Here is a 19,384-nt window from a genome sequence, read left to right on the forward strand (position 1 = left end):
GAAGATCAAACAATCGGGGAAGAGTTACACTGCACTGAATCATTCACTGTGTTTCCTGCTGAGTTTCTCTCGCGTACTGTATTTTTTTATTTCAAATCTCTGGCATTCTGCTTTTCTTTGATTGTTCTTACAAAACCCTGCGTTGTGGCAACACCGCAGGAGACACGTTAAAGAGACATTTTTTCCCCAGCAGGAACAAAATGTAAAGTTGAATTACTTATGCACAAAGCACAAACACTTTCGTTCTTAACTTTCATCTGGCCAAATAGTATGTTATTGATATTCAGATGTCAAAATGCAGCTTTAACTAATAAAACTAGTTATAAAACAGATTAAAACTTGGATTTATTTAATCAGACCAACCTCCAAGACATCATGTTAAAAGAACATACACATCAAGTATGATGAATTAAAGCTTACAGTGGCGCGCGCTCCCGATATTGGCAGAAGTAATAAATCGATCTCTATACTTCAACACATTATTCAAAGTTATGACAGCACTCTAGCTCGTACAAAGACAATAAAACTTATACATAACTTTTCTATCTTCGGTTTTCCCGTGAAACACAAGTGCTGAGAGTTTGCAGTGAAGACTCCCAAAGTGGATAAGCCGAGGAGCTGCCCCAGTTGGGCAGTCTCCCACTGCCGGACTTACCGCTGGCGGTGGCTCTGCTCCGCTCTCTCATATTGCCGTTCACCGTGTCCCCGGGGCGAGCCGCCTCCCTCTGGAGCTGCGGCTCCGTCACTGGGCTCACTCCGGAATCCAAGCCCTGGCAAACTGCCGCTTTTCCGGCTCTGGTCAACTGCATTCCCCCCTTGCTCCTATGTTGACACCTCCCACTCGCCAGTTTGCAGCACCACTTTCTTTCCCTGCTCCCGTTATTCCTTCCTGCCTGCCTGCCTGCCTCTCTCTCTCTCTCTCTCTCCCTCCTTAGCCCTGTCACTCTGTCAGGGAGCTGCTCCTCTTGTTCTGGTCAGAGAAGTCGCTAGGTTCGAGCACGCGCCGGAATGCTCGTGCGCGAGAAGTTCATCCCAAGGCGCGCACCCTTCAAGTGGTACTTTTCCAGGCTTTTGCAAGAAGCAACACTTCTGCTAGTTTTTGACAAAATGTTTTAACTGTTTAATTATAATAAAGTTCTGAATAATATTACTATTATTATTTACTGTCCTCCCCATCTCCCTAGAAATCTTCTTTTCATGGGCATTGAGATAAACCATATTTGTCTTCACATGGGACTGAGAGATAAGTTTCTAACCTCATATCCATACTGACATTCAGACTTCCAATTCCACCCTCATCAATTCATCCGGTCTCAGTCCTATCTCCAATGATCTGCTCACCTTTGTTACTTTTTGTCTTGACAATTCCAACGTCTCTCTGACTGACCTCAAATCTCCGGCCCTCCATGGTCTTAGGTTTATCCAGCTCCTCTGTCAGTTCTCACCAAGAACAACTCAACCATCTGCCCTGTGTCCGCTGACCTACCTTGGCTCTCAGTTAAGCAAATCTTGATCTTAATCAGGATGACCTAGGTAGTGACTCATATTTTGACAGTCTGAAGAAGTCTTTTGTCTCTTAGCACTAGTCCATGGGAGATTCTGCTTGCGAGTTTCCTCTTGCTTTGGTATCTTTGTTACTTGATGTGAACATATGCACTGCAGTTGTCCCCACCCATAAACCTATGGGCAGGAAAACAATCCCTTTGTTTCACACTCTGCCTCCTTCAGAGTAGATAGGATAGCCAGGATATGCCATCTGACAAGGGCAATACATGAGAATATTGTTCCCACATTGCTCAGCAGGCACGTACATAGATTGTTGTTGTAATTGCAAATCACCCTTGTTGCCCGAAAGAGTCACAATATTTGCATCATACATGTCCAGGGTTACTGCCCTCTTCCTTTATCAGAGAGAGTATTTCAAGCAGATATCACAGGATGCCCGTTCTTTGTGCCTAATAAGTAGGTGATATATCCTCCAGAGCTTTGCAGATGGCAACTGAGTCATTAGATTTGCTAAACTGAGTTCAATCTCAATTTGAGCCATGATAGGCAGATTTTTTTTAATGGAGTCCAGAGCTTTTTTGATGACCATGCTCTCCATAAAGTACACTTTGTGGTAATAATTCACTAACTCTCTAAACATTTATTGCAGTCAATGATGACCTCCTTTGCCTTTGTTACCAACTGAGCTGCTTTTTTTTTGTTGATGGGCCTGCAAAGTGTTATATACATACATGATATTATTGTGAAGAGAAGGTGGTGACCCTGGTAGGCCCCAGCCTTTTATGCTCTGATGTGCTTTATAGCCTGCACCTGTTGGAGTTTAACAGAATAAAAATAGGCAAAAATTGACGCTACAAGCCAATGTTTCATGATAATTTCTGTAGTCATGCAACAATTAATCATGGGAGTACTTGGAAAGATTAGAACACATAGAAATAGTAGTAGGCCATTCAGCCCCTCAAGCATGTTCTGCCATTAAATGTGACCACGGTTAATCTGTGGCCTCAAGCCAGATATCTGCCTTTGACCCATATTCCTTGAAACCTTCGCTGAACAAACACTTATCATTCTCAGATTTAAAATTAATAACTGATCCAGCATCCACAGCCTTTTGTTGAAGACAGTTCCAAATATCTATTATCATTGCGTGTAGAAGTGCTTCCTAACATCTCTCATGAACTGTCTGGCCTTAATTCTCTGACTGTGCCCTCTAATTCTAGAATTCCCAACCAATGGAAATAGTTTATCTTTATCCATCCTGATTTTTCCTATTAACATCCTGAAGACTTTGATCAAATTCAGATTTTAGAGAAAACAGGCTGAAAATGTACAATATATTCTTTTGCGCTTAAAAGCATAGCAAAAAGTAGGAAAATAGGAGCAGAGGTGGGCCATTTTCCCCTCCAAGTCTGCTCTACAAGTCACTATGATCATGCTGATCATCCAACTCAATAGCCTGTTCCTGCTTTTTGTCAAGTGTGGTGCTGTAAAAGTACAGCAGGTCAGGCAGCATCCGAGGAGCAGGAAAATCAACATTTCGGGCAAAAGCCCTTCAACAGGAATCACTGTTTTTCCCCTGTATTCATAGACCATTTATCCAACTTCTTCTTGAAATCATACATTGTTTGTTTTGAATTGAAATATTCAAGATATGTCATCCAAGTACCGGAATTACCAGCACTTTTCAAATTCTGTTGTAGACCCTTGCTCTCTCTCTCACTTTCAGCCCATAATTAAATATTTGTATTTGCAAGATTATATTACAGCAAGCTAGGCTTTTTATATAATCCTCCACATATTGTGGAATGTGTATTATTATGCTAAGAAACAATACATTGACTTCTTTTTGAAACTGAGGATAGATACCTCTACACAAAATCTTATAATCACATCTTTTGAAGCCCTGGGAAAATTGCTGCACCAATTCATTTTAACTTGAAATTAAGTTAAAAATATTGAATCCTCTTCATTTATCTGCTGAGCGAATAATTGAGTAGAACCAAGATGTGCAATGATTCTTTCTTAAATTCATCCTCTCTATACAACATAAATGCAAGTCTTGTAGCAATGTGTACATGTCCCTAAGTCAGGACCTTCATGTTTGAGCCCCATAATGTATTCATAATATGGCCAAAATCTTTCCAATACACTTACATTAAGCAGTGTGATTTCCAGACTCTCCAGGCTTGCCATTGTTGATGCAGGGTGCCATAGGCTACCAACCTCCAGACGAGCAAACTTGTTATGGAACAAGATCTAAATACATGCTTTCTCTGTCTCATGTCCCAGTGGGAGTGATAGACCATAAGAGCAAGCCAGGTCTTAAAAATATACAGAAGTATATTAAATCAAAGGTCCCTGATTTGCTAAGAGAAATTTGTGCAGTTCTTACTCCATGTCTTCCCTTGTGATAAATTCCCAGTCATGCTTAGATCAGGGATGCAATAGGATCTGCTGGCAGGTAGTTCTGCTGGAACTCAAACTGAGCACCAGAAAACAGGTTATTGGTGAGAAATTGCTAATGGGGCAGGAATTGCGTGGTTTGTTCTTTTTGTGAATTGGAACATATCGAGGCAATTTCGACCTTGTCAGGTAGTCTTATGTCAGTGTTTTAGTTGTGCTTTGATAGCTTTCCTCGGGGAAACTGCCAGATCTGTTGTGTAGCAATTGTTAGTGAATGTGTCAACATCACATTTGCCCAGTTTTTAAAACTGATTTCTTATGAAAGGTTATTGACCTGAAATGTTGACATTGTTTTTCTTTCCACACAAAACACCTTACCTGCTGAACATATCCAGATTTTTCTGTTTTTATTTCAGGGTTCCTAAATCTGTAATGTTTAACTTCTAAACAATACAGAATCCCAGTGGAGCATATGCCAATGATTCTGACTTGTATGTTATCCATTTTAATGTTGGCTTTCTTTCATCTGTGAACTGTTAACAATGCTGGACATTCTCATCACTATCTGATAATGACAGTCATTATATCTTTCAAAAGTCATGATGTGCAGTTGAAGCTGCCTTTTCCAATTTATTAGTGATCAAAGCTTAAATATTGTTCCGATTGTGTCGATAGCTTCTACAGGCATGAGTAGTAGGTACAGGTAAGAATTTGTAATAGCACCTTCTCCTTGATACCTACGATATTGAACAAAGGAGAGACTGTTTTTTTTAAAAATCTGCAAAAACAAAACACATACTATCACTTATGTAATGTTTTATTACCTAAACAGAGCATTCCAGAATACGTACTGACTTAGTCCTTTGTACTTGACAAGGTTTTCCTCTGTAGACTTACATGGGGAAATCTTCACAGGAGATACATGATACGCACAATACGTAAAGATGATAGATACATTATGCTTAAAAATCGATGGATTTATCTTAAATGAGGCTTAGCCAGCATAGAGATTAAGCTTTGTTGATGATTGTTCCTGACTTCAATTGTTTGTGGGAAAAAGGAGTTAGCAAAAGCAACAAATTGAAATGTGTTAAGTTGTAGTTGTTGGTTATGATCACTTCGAGCTTGGTCATTTCTGGGTTTGATGTACTGCTGAGCACTATTTAATAGTCCATTCAAAATTAATAGAGGCTTGTTAACCTGAAGGCGTTCCTTCAGTTCTGGAAAGTTTGCTAGCCTTGAGACGGAAGTGCTTCACTTTTGAAGTGAAGTCACTGTTGGTATGTAAGCAAATGCATCCAAAATATTCATATCAGTAAGATTAGTAAGATTTTTGAACTAAAGTACTTTGGATAGATTAAGGAAGAAAATAATGTCTACCACAAGATGGTTTATGTCAATCTGATGGACAGATATGCTCCTGGTTTAATATCTCATTCAAAAGACACAACTGTGTTCCCAAATGACTGGACTGAAAAGTCAATCTCTGCTCTGTGTTGTCAGTCAGGGAGTGGGTCATGATCCCAACATGGGATTGTTGGATCTAGGTTGGATGCTCTTCAGAGGGTCAGTGCAGACTCAATGGGTGTGTTTCTGCACTGTAGGGATTCTATGATTTGAAGAGCTAGGAAGGGTGGGGGTGGAGAATTGTCGAAGCAAGGTGCGAGTGGTGGTTTGAATTGAATAACATATAATCAATTGGCATGAACAAGATGAGCCAATGGCCTCCATCTACACTGTAAATGTTTGAATCTTTCTATTTTTAGGTCTTGTTTCAGCTCCTAAAAGGTTAAAAACAGTTGGCAAAACATCTCATTCAAGTCTTCAAGCATGAGTGCACGACGCATAAATTTAATCATGCATGATTTCTTATTGCTGTCCAAAGTCACAAATAAATAGTCCACTTTCAGCTCCTGGCAAAGATACATTGTTCCCGTAATAAAATGTATTGTTCGAACTAATTATTGTTTTATATTACAATTAGTTAGAAAAATAACATTAACCAGAATATTGTTTTATTATCTTTTAATGTACATCATAAATAATTAGAATTCATAAAGAGAACACAAAATGACTCTGACAAAATGTTAATATACAATTTGTCACTGAGATATATAGAAATGTTCAGCAGGAACACCTTTTCATATGTAGGACTCAAAAGTCATCAGCCAATCTTAGGCAACATCTGATGACTCTTGACATTTTTTTTGTTGGTCTATATTTGTAGTCTCGCTTAGATGAGAACTTGATTTCTGCTTGGATATTCAGTGCAAAATAAGACAACAACAAATAGAAAATAAAGAATAAAAATACAGGGAAGAAGATTGCAGTGGGATCTTAGATCAGATATTCTTTAGTGATTTCCAAAAATAATTAATTCTATTCATGCATTTCTGAGATTTGCAATGAGTCCAAATACTCAGAGCAAATAAAAGCTATCATAGCTTACTAATACAGAAGATAGTCAGTTTTTGTAGCTAATGATTATAGTGTAGCTTATCACAATATATACCACAGTGTCCTGAAGAATACATATATAAGTAAAATAGTCTATATAATCATAATGCCATACTACATCAGGATATACTATATTGGTTGTGGTCTCAGGTGTTCTGATTATATGTTGTAATACAAGAGACTAGAGTCAATTGTTATACAAGCTAAAATATTGTGCACAGGAGGTCATCTGCACTGGGAAATCCACAAACCTTGTCCTAATGATCCAGAGTGCCTGCACCACTTAAATCTATACACTAGAGTCTGACAGAAGGCCACTGCATCCATCCCCTGAGACATTGAGCTATCAAAAAACCAATCGTTAGATTGTGACATTTTCCATTCTTCTGCTGTTGTTCCAAAATAGGTAATTTCACAGCTGACAAAGGTACAATACGATTAAGGGAATTCATTAATGTAGTGCTAGTTTGTGTTACAACAGTCTATAATATAAATAATTCAATTAAAAATTATTGCAATACTTAATACTAGATATTTACTCAAAACACTAAATATATCTACTTAACAGTGCTTTTGAAATGCATTTTTGAATGTGACAGGACAAGCTGATAAGGCTGTAAAAATATGAGGGTTACTGGGCTTTATAAATAAAGGCACAGCGTTCAAAAACAAGGAAAGTATGGTAGACCTTTAAAACTGAACAGGCCCCAGTTGGCACAATATGTCCCATTCTGGGCACTACAGTTTAGAAAGGCTGTCAAAGCCTTTAAGGTGCAATAGAGATTTACCAATCTGGTATTGTGGATAAGGGGTTTCATTGATCGGGGTGGGGGAGGGGTGGGTGTGGCAAAGAGTTAACACAATTGTTAAAACAAAAATCCAGGGGGATTTGCTAATTTTTTAATACAACAGCTTATGACTTGGAATACACTGCAGTATCTGAAAGGATCTGGAAGCAGGTTTGATGTGAATTTTCAAAAGACAATTAGGTATATACCTGAAAATAAGAAATTTGAAGTCCTAGTAGAGTGAGCATGAGATTGGGACTGATTGCATGGGCGCTCTCAATGATCTATCATAGCCACAATGAAACTGATGTCCTCATTTAGTACTGATAACAATAATAAATCCAATTGCTACCCTATGAAAACACCTAAATATTTTCCTTGCTTTTGAATGCTATGCCTTTATTTTTAAAGCCCAGTATCCCACATTTTTACAGCCTTATCAGCTTGTCCTGCCACATTCAAAAATGTATTTCAAAAGCACTGTTAAGTTGATATATTTCATAACGGAATCAATTTTAACAAGTTTAAGTACAAGATCAATATTCTTCCTTTGTCTGCAACAGATTGATTTTTGAATGAGGCTATTATTGTAATAGGAAAAAATATTATTTAAAATAATTTCTGAATGTAGGCACTGCATTATTGATTCTTTAAGTTAATTTCATCCTATGATCAACTTAGCGTTTTGTCATCACTGATCCTCAGATGTTAAATTTGAACTCTCTCATATTGTGTCCTCTGTTTACAACTAGGGCATGCTTCTTCTGATCTCTGCCATGCTTGAATTCCCTGTGTCCAGAAACATACACATTTTGTTCACCATGCTGAGCCAATTACTTCTTTCTCCTACATTTGTTCCTTCACTCCATTTTGGCTCTACCCTCCTGTTTCTTTGCCTTGATGTTAGTTATCCATATCTGTTTTTTCTCTTCCTGCCCGAAGGGAAAATCAAACATCGAGAAACAAACAGTGAAGAAAATTTACTCTTTGTCCATGTGTAAGACTATATTATAAGAATATTGATGGTAGTCAATAAGGAGTTTGGTGATGAAGACAGATTTTTAAAAAACCTTCACAGCCAATATTCAAATCTTTACTTGTACATAACATATGTAAAGCATTCAATCACATGGCTCCCCACAGCATCTTTAAATTTGAAATAATGAGACAGTTTAGTGATTACTCAAAGTTGGTAAACATCCTCAGGTACGTTATTAAATTTTCAAAAGTTCCACTCTCTAAGATTTATCCAGCATAAAATAATTATATTCTAATTCATAACTCTTTGGCCTCACTTATCATATAAGGTTAATTATTTTTCCTTAATATAAAATCCTTGTTCCCTTTCACAATGTCATTGTTTTAAATACTGCTTTAGGCAATTTCATGTAGGGTTCTAATTTTCTGCCTTTTTCATAAATTCAGTTTTAATCTGCTGAGACTACAATAAGCACTTATGATGAACTCAGCAACCATTTACTACAAAGCATAATTTTGCTTCAAGATAGAAACTGACCTTCTACTTGAAAATGCAGTATAACTCATAGGCTGCAGAAAGGGAGTCTCAGACTCCAAGCCATCTGTTCCACCAAAGAAGGATTATAGGTAGTGACTATGGGGTTTGCTTAAGGCAGAACAGCTGTTCCCAGGACAAAAGCAATGAATAAGCAATTCAGCAAAACCAGAGGAGAAAAATAACTCAAAAAATAAATTTACAGGTTCTGAGTTTTCCAAAACAGCAAATCACACAAATAAAAGCAAATTAATGATGTGTAAGTGTAAACACTTATCTCAGCATCTCACAGAAATTTATTGGGTTTCTTTTATGAAATTTGGGTGACAATATGAGTTTGATTAAATATTTTGCTCCCATAATTTGACACAAAGATTGCAATAAAGTTGTACAAACTTTTAAAAATATAATTATGATTTTTGTTTCAATTATCTAACAAAATCACCATGGAAACAAGTCATCCTCTTAAAAGATAAATTATACAAAAATGTCACCATCTATATTCTTGTGTTTTCATCACATTTAGTCAGATCTTACTGGAAAATGAACAATGTGGTAACGACTCTCAATTATTTATATGCATGTCAGCCAACAAATTTAGGGGACATGGGGATACCATGTCAGTTGTAATTCTCCACAAGTCTAGTCAATTTATCCTGCTCGCCACAAATAACATCTCAGCCTTAGCCTTCTCATTCTCTTTAAGAACTTGCTAGAATAATCTCAACACAGAAAGTTAGGTGCAGAAGTTAACAAGTACATCTTTTTAATTACATGATGCTTGCTAACTTGCAATGTCAGTCAACCTCTCTGACTCAGAAAAAACTATAAAAAACATTCATGTTCCTGAATGTTGTTAATCGTTGCTTAGAGATCGTTATTCAGCCTTTCCTAATTCACATAGTACACCACAATACTGGTTGATCCAGTTAGTTCCTGAAGAAGGGCTTATGCCCGAAACGTCGATTCTCCTGTTCCCTGGATGCTGCCTGACCTGCTGCGCTTTTCCAGCAACACATTTTCAGCTCTGATCCAGTTAGTGTCAACTAACTTTTTGGATTAGGCAGCTGGGTTTAGAGTCAAATGCCTTACTTGATGCTAACCTTCCCCATTTATCTATGGCTGGCGCCAGTGCATGGTTGACTAGGAAACTCTCCAATTCTTACTGCCTGCTATAGGCAAATTAGGAGGATTTGAAGACTGCTGATCAATCTATTGGGCCACATTATGAATTCTTTTCTTCTCCTTCATTTCTTTAGTAGGTTTGAACTGAAATCCTGCACTTTCTCTTCCTTTTTTCTATCAATCCCTAACTCTCAGTGGTTAAGGAGATTTGATATTGATGCCATTGTTTACTAAGGCCCCAGAAGACCTGTTGCTTTTGCTACATTGTTATCAGCTTACACATTCAGCATTTAATATGCAAAATTGTTTTGAAGTGAAAGTTGTGGAAAAATATCTGATGCCAGCTGTGAAATATAGCACTCTGGCAAAATCCAGAATATAATGCCATTTCAGACAATTAACTTTTTAATTTTCAGCAAATAATCCATTCACATTTTGAGTGTAATTTCCACCAGACTCAATTGTTTCTGACTAGAGGTACTAGTCCTCCTATTGTTCAGCATGAAATTACATTTTGTGAAAATTCAGATATATCATTTTAATTCTGCAGGCCTCCGGGATTCAATGCTAATCCCATTTACCTAAAGGCTTTAGCATGAAAATTCATGACCATGAAATATTATAACATTCATTGTTTTGCAGACAGAGATGCTTCATGTTCACCCAAAGGAATATTATGTTTCGAGTTCACATTTTATTTGCTGAAATTTGTGGTCTCAATTGTTTAATGATCCTCAAGTGCTCAACAATATGATTCAATGGTTCAAGATATAAGGACTCTATTGTAGACAGCATTTTGCTGTGATACTCCATGCATCTAGTTTGAGATAATTGTATTGATGCTTGTATATTTCAACAAAGTTACTCCTAAACATTACAAGATTAAAACATCACCTGCTCTGTAGCTTAATGTTGGAAAGTTGAAGACTGCAGCCGACCACAAAGCAAATTGACTGTATCAGCGTCCCTATCATGAGCAATTTATGACTTTGGAAACATAATTTTCAAAAATACTTCTGTATATACAATAGATAATTGTTTCTCCAGAAAAATAAATTTTTACTCACCAGTTGCAGTGGAATTAAATGTGATCTTACTGACATACATATTGGTATTATGTGAAACTAGCAGAGACCCACAAAATATCTGTGGTCAAATTAGTATCTTTATTGCAATAGTGCTTCTTCAAATACATGATTTCCTGTTATTTTTTCACTAAAACTTTAACAGAAACAAAAATTTCTCACTTTGGAAAAGGCTACATAAAGGTGTCTATGTGTGAAAACAAGCCTAAGAATACACATACAAATTTTGTCAAGAAGTCTTGTGACTTGTTAATAGTCATAGAATATTAATATCTGGGAACTGTTTTCTTCTGGTTTGAAAGGCAGGTTTACATCAGATGGTCTCAATTCAAGGGAAAAAAAGGATTTGAGCTATAGGGAGGGGCTGAATAGGCTGAGGCTGAGGCTGAGGGTGACCTTATAAAATCATGAGGGACATGGATTGGATAAATAGACAAAGTCTTTTCCCTGGGGTGGGGGAGTCCAGAACTAGAGGTTTGCGGTGAGAGGGAAAAATATAAAAGAGACCCAAGGGGCAACGTTTTCATGCAGAGGGTGGTGCATGCATGGAATGAGCTGCACAGGAAGTGGTTGAGGCTGATACAATTACATTTAAAAGGCATCTGGATGAGCATATGAATAGGAAGGGTTTAGAGGGATATGGGCCAAGTCCCAATCTGGTCGGCATGGACGAGTCGGATTGAAGGGTCTGTTTCCGTGCTGTACATCTCTATGACTCTTGACTGTAAATTTGTGGGATGTCATATCATGGAATTGTCTTCTGTCAGCTTTGAAGGTTATAGACTGTTATCATTATCTTCATCAGTGGATATTCTTTAAACTAATCTGACAGATTTTCTAAATCTTCTTCATTCAGGTCCAGTGAATCTTGACTTCCAGCAGAAAGAATAACTTAAAACAATTTGTATTAAACAATAGTTTCTGCCATTTTGGCACACATACATAGTACCATCATCATCATGACTCCTATATCATCCATTTTATGCATGCCCTTCCATCCTTCCTATCCATCTCTTGCCAATCTCATCCTTGTCTTGCCAAGTCCATTCCTCCAACTAATCTCATACCATCCTCATGGATCCAGTCTACTCAGCAAGAAAAACATTGCTTTTGGCTTTCCGTACTTTCTACTTTTAATTGCCACTAACCTTAATATACCACTGCTGCTAGTATCAACCACTGACAGTTACAATATAGCATGTGCTCCAGTCCTGTGTGCATCTGACATGCCACCACAAGTGCCAGGCACTGTCAACTAAATAAACCTACCATGGATACAGTCCTTAAGCTGAAAATTGAAATCAACCTGGACAGACAAACTGAGTATTCTTATTTAAATAGTCCCCCGTAGCCTTTGACATTCCATTTCAGTGTGGAGTCTGTAGGCAATTCTGTAAGGGAGCTTCCTAACTTTGTTCCAATTGTTGATTTATTCTCACTTAGTTCCATGTTCCTATTCATGTGTGGTCTTGCAATATGTTTGTTAGAAAAAATTCTGGCATTCGTTTAATGGATGCATAAACCAATTCAATTTGAATAAACTGAACTTACATTGCAAGTTAGTTACCAAATGATAATGCTTCTTAAAACCTTCACAGGTACTGTAGTTATTTCAAATATGTAATACAGTACAAATATACCCTTCTGTGTTTATAACAATACCTGTAATCATATCCATAGTTCAGTATTTTGGCATGAATTCCATCTGTACAGACAGTTTTATTGGCTCACAGATGTCTGATGTCCTTTTCAACCTCATTTCAGTTTGGGGCTGTACTAAGATGCTGATGGGTAGCATGCGATGGGACATATTCAAGGATACTCAAGTTAAGTACTGAATTTTGCTTGAGGAGATCCTCAAAGTGCTCCTTCCAATGAGCACTTACTGCCTCTCTGTCTGTAACAGGTTTCAATAAACCACAGGACCATTATATATAGAAACAGAACAAGGCCATTCAGCCCATAGAGTCTGCTCTGCTTTTTGTTCATGGCTAATATATTTTTCAACCCCATTCTCCTGCCTTCTCTTCAGAACCATTGATTCCCTCACTAATCAAGACCCCTTCTATTTCTGTGTTTAATAGGTTAGTGGCAATTAAAAGTAGAAAGTACGGAAAGCAAAAAGCAATGTTTTTTTTGCTGGGTAGACTGTATGAGGATGGTATGAGATTAGTTGGAGGAATGGACTTTGCCTCTATAGCCTTCTGTGGCAATTAGTTCCACTTATTCATTACCTTGTGGCTGAAGAAATTCCTCCTCATCTCAATTGTAAAGGGTCATCCCTTCAATTTGAGGCTGTGCCTTCGGTTCTTAGTCTCTTTTACTAGTGGAAACATCTTCTCCATGTTCATTGTATCCATGCCTCTCAGTATTCTATGAGTATCCATGAGGTACCCTTCATACTTCTAAACTCCATCAAGTACACATCCAGATTCCTCAACTGTTCCTTCTATGATAAACTCTCCATCTCCAGGATACTTCTTGAAATCTCCTCTGGATCTCCTCCAAAGCCAGCACATCCTTCCTTAGATACAAGCACCAAAACTACTCATAATATTCTAAATGTGGTCTGACGAGAGGCTTATACAGCCTCAGCTGTATATTCCTGCTCTTGTGTTGTCGCCCTCTTGAAATGAATGCTAATATTGCCTTTGCTTTCCTAACTGCTAACTGAATCTGCATGTTAACCTTAAGAGAATTCTGAACTAGGATTCATAAGTCTCTTTAAGCTTCAGATTTGTAAAGCCTTGCCTATTTTGAAAATAGTCCATGTCTTTATTCTTCCTACCAAAATGCATAACCTCACACTCCCCCACATTTTATTACATCTGTTGTTTTTTTGCCCACTCTCATTGCCTGGCCAAGTCCTCCTGCAGTCTCCCTGCCTCCTCAACACTAGAACACTAGCTGCCCCACCCCCTCCCCCCCCCCCCATCTATTTTACTTCATGTGTAAACTTAGCCACAATGCCCTCAGTTCCTTTGTCCAGATTGTTAGTGTAAAACTGAAATGTATAACCACTCTGTTTTTAACTCTCACTAGGTTAAGTGCTTAGGTGTTTGGACCATTGATGATCTTAACTCTGCATAAGAATCCATCGACCTCATGGTTGTCAGTGAGTTGCTGTATTTCTCATGCATTGTCCATCCAGGTCAATGGTTTGTTTTGGAAGTTGGCCTTCATTTGATGTGTTTTCTTTCCTTTAAGTATTGGTGGTGCTTTCGGTTCAAGAGTCCCTTCGGCTTGAAATTCAGTAACTCTTGGATCTCCTTGTCATTCTCACCACAATAATTGTTTCCTCGGAGAGAAATGTAGAAAATAGGAACAGGAGTAGGCCATTCAGCCCTTAGATATTGCCCTACCAGTCATTATGATCATGCCTGATCAATCTAACTCAATACTTGTTCCAGGGATCAATTTGTTTCCCTTTGGGAAACAGGACAACATTTATTAAGGCTGGAATAGAATTCCTAGCTTCGTCTCATCTATTGTTTCTTGGATTGGGGCCTACATTCCCTCTATTTATTTTCCTTCTCCGCCAGCCTCTGAGGTTCGTCCTCAGTAGTGGCTTCCAAAAACAGAAGTAAATGCTGGGACGGGCAAGCGCAAGCTCTCCGGCCCAGCAGAGCTATGCATGGTATGGACCAGGGGAGTGGCTGCATGGTTCACAAGGAACACTGGTTGGGACTAAAACATTGACAACGTTGTGTATTGCTTCTGGCTGAACCAAAGAGTCATGCCAAGTTCGTCTATCCCACAATGGACTCATGAAGATGATCAACCAGCTCGTTTTTTACAGTGATGTCATCCTATAGAATTGGTATTCTTTTCCTGACTGAATTTCCAGTTGAAGGTGTAAGTGCCACTTTGTTCTTTGAGCTGGTCTTCCTTGCCTGTTGTATCTCATTAAGGTCAGTATCATAACACTAGAATTCATGGATAGTGATGTTCAGGTGTGATGTTCAGGTCTGTCACTGCTCGAGATGTCATCAAGCATCCTGATGTTCTAGATCCAGATGTGGATGATGCCTGTGTGTGAGTTATTTTAAGAAGTGCCATTGCACGCTGACAATTCAGTGCTGGCAGAGCAAAGTCCTGTCCAATGGTAGGAATCCAAGACAAGTGCAGACCAGGCTCTGATGCATGGATAGGGACTAAGACACTTGCACGTTGTTGTTCCTAATCTTGACCCCCAGTCCCACACACCCCAATACCACGCCAGGAGGGTTTAAATCTGCTTGCTTGTGAGTCAGCAGCAGAGCAGAGAAGGTGCTAATAATCAAACAACTCTGGTCAGATTAGCAAAGGTCCATTGCTGCCACAGCAACAAGCTGATGGCTAATCAGACCGGACACCAGCTCTCATGCCATCTTTTAATCCCTAATGGCACATTTCACCCAACAGGGACATCAAGCAAATAAAAAGGTAATACTTAGAAACAAACACACTGGTCATACCGGAGCACTGTTCTGAGACATAAAAAAACAAATTTGGACCAGTGTCATTCTTAAGTTTTACTGTTTTTTTTCTTGCTGGATTCTGGGGCTACATGCTCCAGCTGGCTTTCTGATGGTCACTCTCTCTCCAGTCCTAGTATCATTGACCTGATAGGCCTGATCTGGATCCCCCTTGCTCTCTCCCTGGTGTCTTCAATACTTCTCCTGATGTAACTGGGTCCCATCCTCTCACTCCCTGTTGAGGCTTCTCCTGTTTTGATATATCAGCAAAGCACCCTTGTCTCATATACACACAGAATCATAGAATCCCTACAGTGTGGAAGCAAGCCGTTCAGCCCATCAAGTCCACAGCTCCACAACCACCCCTCCACCCTGTCCCTGTAACCCTGCATTTCCCTGCTAACCCAGCTAGCCTGCACCTCCCAGACACTTTGGGTAATTTAGCACGGCCTATCCATCTAACCCACACATCTTCGGACTGTGGGAGGAAACCCAGGCAGACATGGGGAGAATGTGCAAACTTTACACAGATGGTTGCTTGAGGGTGGAATCAAACCTGAGTCCCTGATGCTGTTCATACTACTCTACCTATGGTTTAACTCATGCCTTGTTTTAGCAAGACTTCTCCATTTTTATATTTTTTCCCCATTGAAATGCTTTTTCCTATTACCTGCTGACCTTGTGTTGTAGCTTTAGACATACGTGTGACTCCAAAATCAGAGCTATATGGTTGACTTTTGAGCATCCTCTGGAAAATTAGGGATTAGCAAGAAATGCTGCTTAAAAAGTGATGCCCATGCCCTGTGACTGCATTAAAAATGCACAAGGACATCCAAATCCCTGTGTGCTGCAACACTCAGTTCCTTTAATCCTCCTGCCAAAATGCATAACCTCACATTTTCCCACATTATATTTTTGAGGAGTGTCCACTCACTTAATCTGTCCGTATCCCTCAACTATACACACCCTCCTACCCATTTTTGTATAATCCAAACATTTATTAATAGTACATTAACTTGCCTTATCCAAGTCATTAATACAAATTGTAAGTAATTGTGGTCCCAACATTGATCCTTGTGGCACTCCACTAGTTTTGGTTTGTCATCTTGAAAATGAACGCCTCCCCCCCCCCCCCCCCCCACCCGATTTAAATTCCATGTCTTCTATTAGTTAGCCAAACTTCTATCCATCATAATACAGTTTTCTCAAAACTATGGGCTCCTAAGCTTATTACTTCTCTAACCTCTTTCAGTTCTGAAGAGTAGTTATTTTGGACTTGAAATCCTAGGGAGATGGTGACCCAGTGATATTGTCACAGAAACCTAGCTGGGGATTTGGGTTCAAATGTTCCTGATGGCGGAACTTGAGATCTATTAAAATCTGGGATTAAGAGTCTAATAATGACCATGAAATGATCGTAGGAAAAACCCATCTGCTTCACTAATGTCTTTTAGGTGAAAAAAAAAATCTGCTGTTCTTACCTTGTCAGGCTACAGCAAAGTGGTTAACTCTCAACTGTCCATTGGGCAATAAATATCAGTCTGGCCAGTGATATCCATCATGATGAATTTTTAAAAAAACACTCTTCTATTGGCAGCCTAGCTATGAAGGCCCTAAGCTCTGCAATTCTTTCCCTAAAACCCTCTGCCCCCTACCTCAATTTACTCCTTTAAGACATTCTTTAAAAACTCATACCATTGATCTAAAATTTCCTTAGCAATGTTCCCTTTAAGTTGTGCAAGCCACTCCAAGGATCCACACACAGTGATTGATGTGTTGATGCCATCTGCAGCATTGACTCTGGGACCAGAAGTCATTGCTGCACACGGACCTTGGGAAAAATAAAAATAGTGAGACACAGTTCCTTAGGTGGCTCAAGTCAAATTTTGTTTGAGAACACTCCTCAAACCAATGTGTAAAGTTTGATTGTATTCCAGGAGCTGTCAGGCTATTTCCTGTTACTGCTACATGCCCACCTCTGAAAAACATGCCAGGATACAGAAGCGTATCAGGAAGCCAGTCTGATGATATTTAGAACAAATTTCTCAGTTACCACTCCTAAAACATTTCTCCAAAACCACCTCCATGGAGCAGGGAATATTCTGCTCCCCGATTAAACTATACCGTTAAGATTTTACTGCTGTGAAAACCTATGTGCAATAAATCAGTACATCTAAAATCTTAACATATATTCCCACTGAGAGTAAATTGTAACATCCAAAGCAGCATTACGTCTGCATCAGCTACTTACAGTCATTGTCTGTATGCAATGTAGTCAGAAGTACAATTCAAACTGACAACCTTCTTCACAAGCCCTTAGCATTCGCACGCTATGTAATTTCATGCCAATGACCTTAAATATTAATCATTTCTACCTTCAGACTGAATTGTTCTAGCCCAGCACAGAAAACTCATTTTGAAGTGCACAGTAATACCTCCTCCAGCCAACGATTCATATCTGAGCTGCTCTGAACCTTTGCCTGGAGATCTTAACACCACTGTGACCACAGCTATAGAGAATAGTGGGGTTTTATTTCCAGCATGCTCTCCCAGTCAGCCATAAGTTGTTCTGGGGAATCTCATGGCTCCCTGTAGATAAATCACATTTCCCTTTATCTTCACCATTTCTAGTGGAGTATCAGAGAACCTTTGAGCACAACCTGTGCCCCTGTTATGCTATTATTTACTCTTCTTATCATGCAGACTTCTTCCAGAACCTATACCAACACCAGCTAGAGTTGCAATACACCTCTGCTTTATCTAGTGTAGTCTAGCCTCAGTCTTGAGCAAACCATAGTCTCTTGCTGATGCATCCAGATACTACTGCTGGATTACATGGGACAATCATGTATATTCACAGGCAGCGTGAAGTTAATATGCTGACAGCATTTGAACCAATGGCTGTGGAGTAATTGCACATTTAGATCCCAGCGCCCATTTTTAAGAGATTTCAAATTTTGCCCACAATTTGTTTTATTGGGCAATGATGCTATTGTACAGAAAAAGGCTAACTGTGGTCACAGTGGTGTTAAGATCTCCAGGCGAAGGTTCAGAGCAGCTCAGATATGAATCATTGGCTGGAGGAGGTATACTGTGCACTTCAAAATTATTTTTCAGGGCTGAGCTTTTAAACTTCCCCCTTACATATGCACAGATACACAAACGAATCGATAGGGTTTGTTCTTCTTTGCTCCAGTTATTATTGGGGCCACTGTTGTTTGTAATATACATAAATGATCGAGAAGAGGGCACTGTTGGTATGGTCAGCAAGTTTGCAGATGACACAAAGATTGGTGGAGTAGTAGAATGACTAGGGTAGGAATAGGTCCAGTCAAGGATAGTAGTGGGAAGTTGCGTGTGGAGGCTGAAGAGATTGGGGAGACACTGAATGAATACTTTTCGTCAGTATTCACTCAGGAACAGGACATTGCTGCCGATGTGAATACTGAGTCACAATTAAGTAGAATGAATGGCTTTGAGGTATGTAGAGAAGAGGTGTTGGAAATTCTGGAAAGGGTGAAAATAGATAAGTCCTCTGCGCCTGATGGCATTTATCCTAGGATTCTCTGGGAAGCAAGGGAGGAGATTGCAGAGCCATTGGCCTTGATTTTTATGTCCTCGTTGTCTACAGGAGTAGTGCCAGAAGACTGGAGGCTAGCAAATGTGGTTCCCTTGTTCAAGAAGAGGAGTAGGGATAACCCTAGTAACTATAGGCCGGTGAGTCTCACTTCTGTTGTGGGCAAAGTCTTAGAGAGAATTGTAAGGGATAGGATTTATGAACATCTGAATAGGAATAATGTGATCAAGGATAGTCAGCATGGTTTTGTGAAGGGCAGGTCGTGCCTCACAAACCTTATTGAATTCTTTGAGAAGGTGACTAAGGAGGTGGACGAGGAGAAAGCGGTAGATGTGGTGTATATGGATTTTAGTAAGGCGTTTGATAAGGTTCCCCATGGTAGGCTACTTCAAAAAATACGGAGGTATGGCATTGAGGGTGAGTTGGAGGTTTGGATTAGGACTTGGCTGGCTGGAAGAAGACAGAGTGTAGTA

At 39.2% G+C, this 19,384-nt stretch overlaps 1 protein-coding gene across 2 annotated transcripts in view; it reads right to left on the minus strand.

Annotated features, from left to right (window-relative positions):
* LOC122558995 (FYVE, RhoGEF and PH domain-containing protein 3-like) overlaps window positions 1-824 on the minus strand; it is a 218,663-nt gene extending 217,839 nt beyond the window's left edge. For both annotated transcript variants that reach the window (XM_043708044.2, XM_043708039.2), the window contains exon 1: window positions 656-824. In XM_043708044.2, coding sequence (XP_043563979.2) covers window positions 656-809 — 154 coding nt within the window. In that variant the 5' untranslated portion in view covers window positions 810-824. The remainder of the gene's footprint in view (window positions 1-655) is intronic.
* Between the last annotated feature and the right edge of the window lie 18,560 nt (window positions 825-19,384).

This window comes from Chiloscyllium plagiosum, unplaced genomic scaffold (genome assembly GCF_037043375.1).
Source record: "Chiloscyllium plagiosum isolate Xiang-an unplaced genomic scaffold, Cpla_swu_hap1 HiC_scaffold_14, whole genome shotgun sequence".
In the NCBI taxonomy this organism is placed as follows: domain Eukaryota; kingdom Metazoa; phylum Chordata; class Chondrichthyes; order Orectolobiformes; family Hemiscylliidae; genus Chiloscyllium; species Chiloscyllium plagiosum.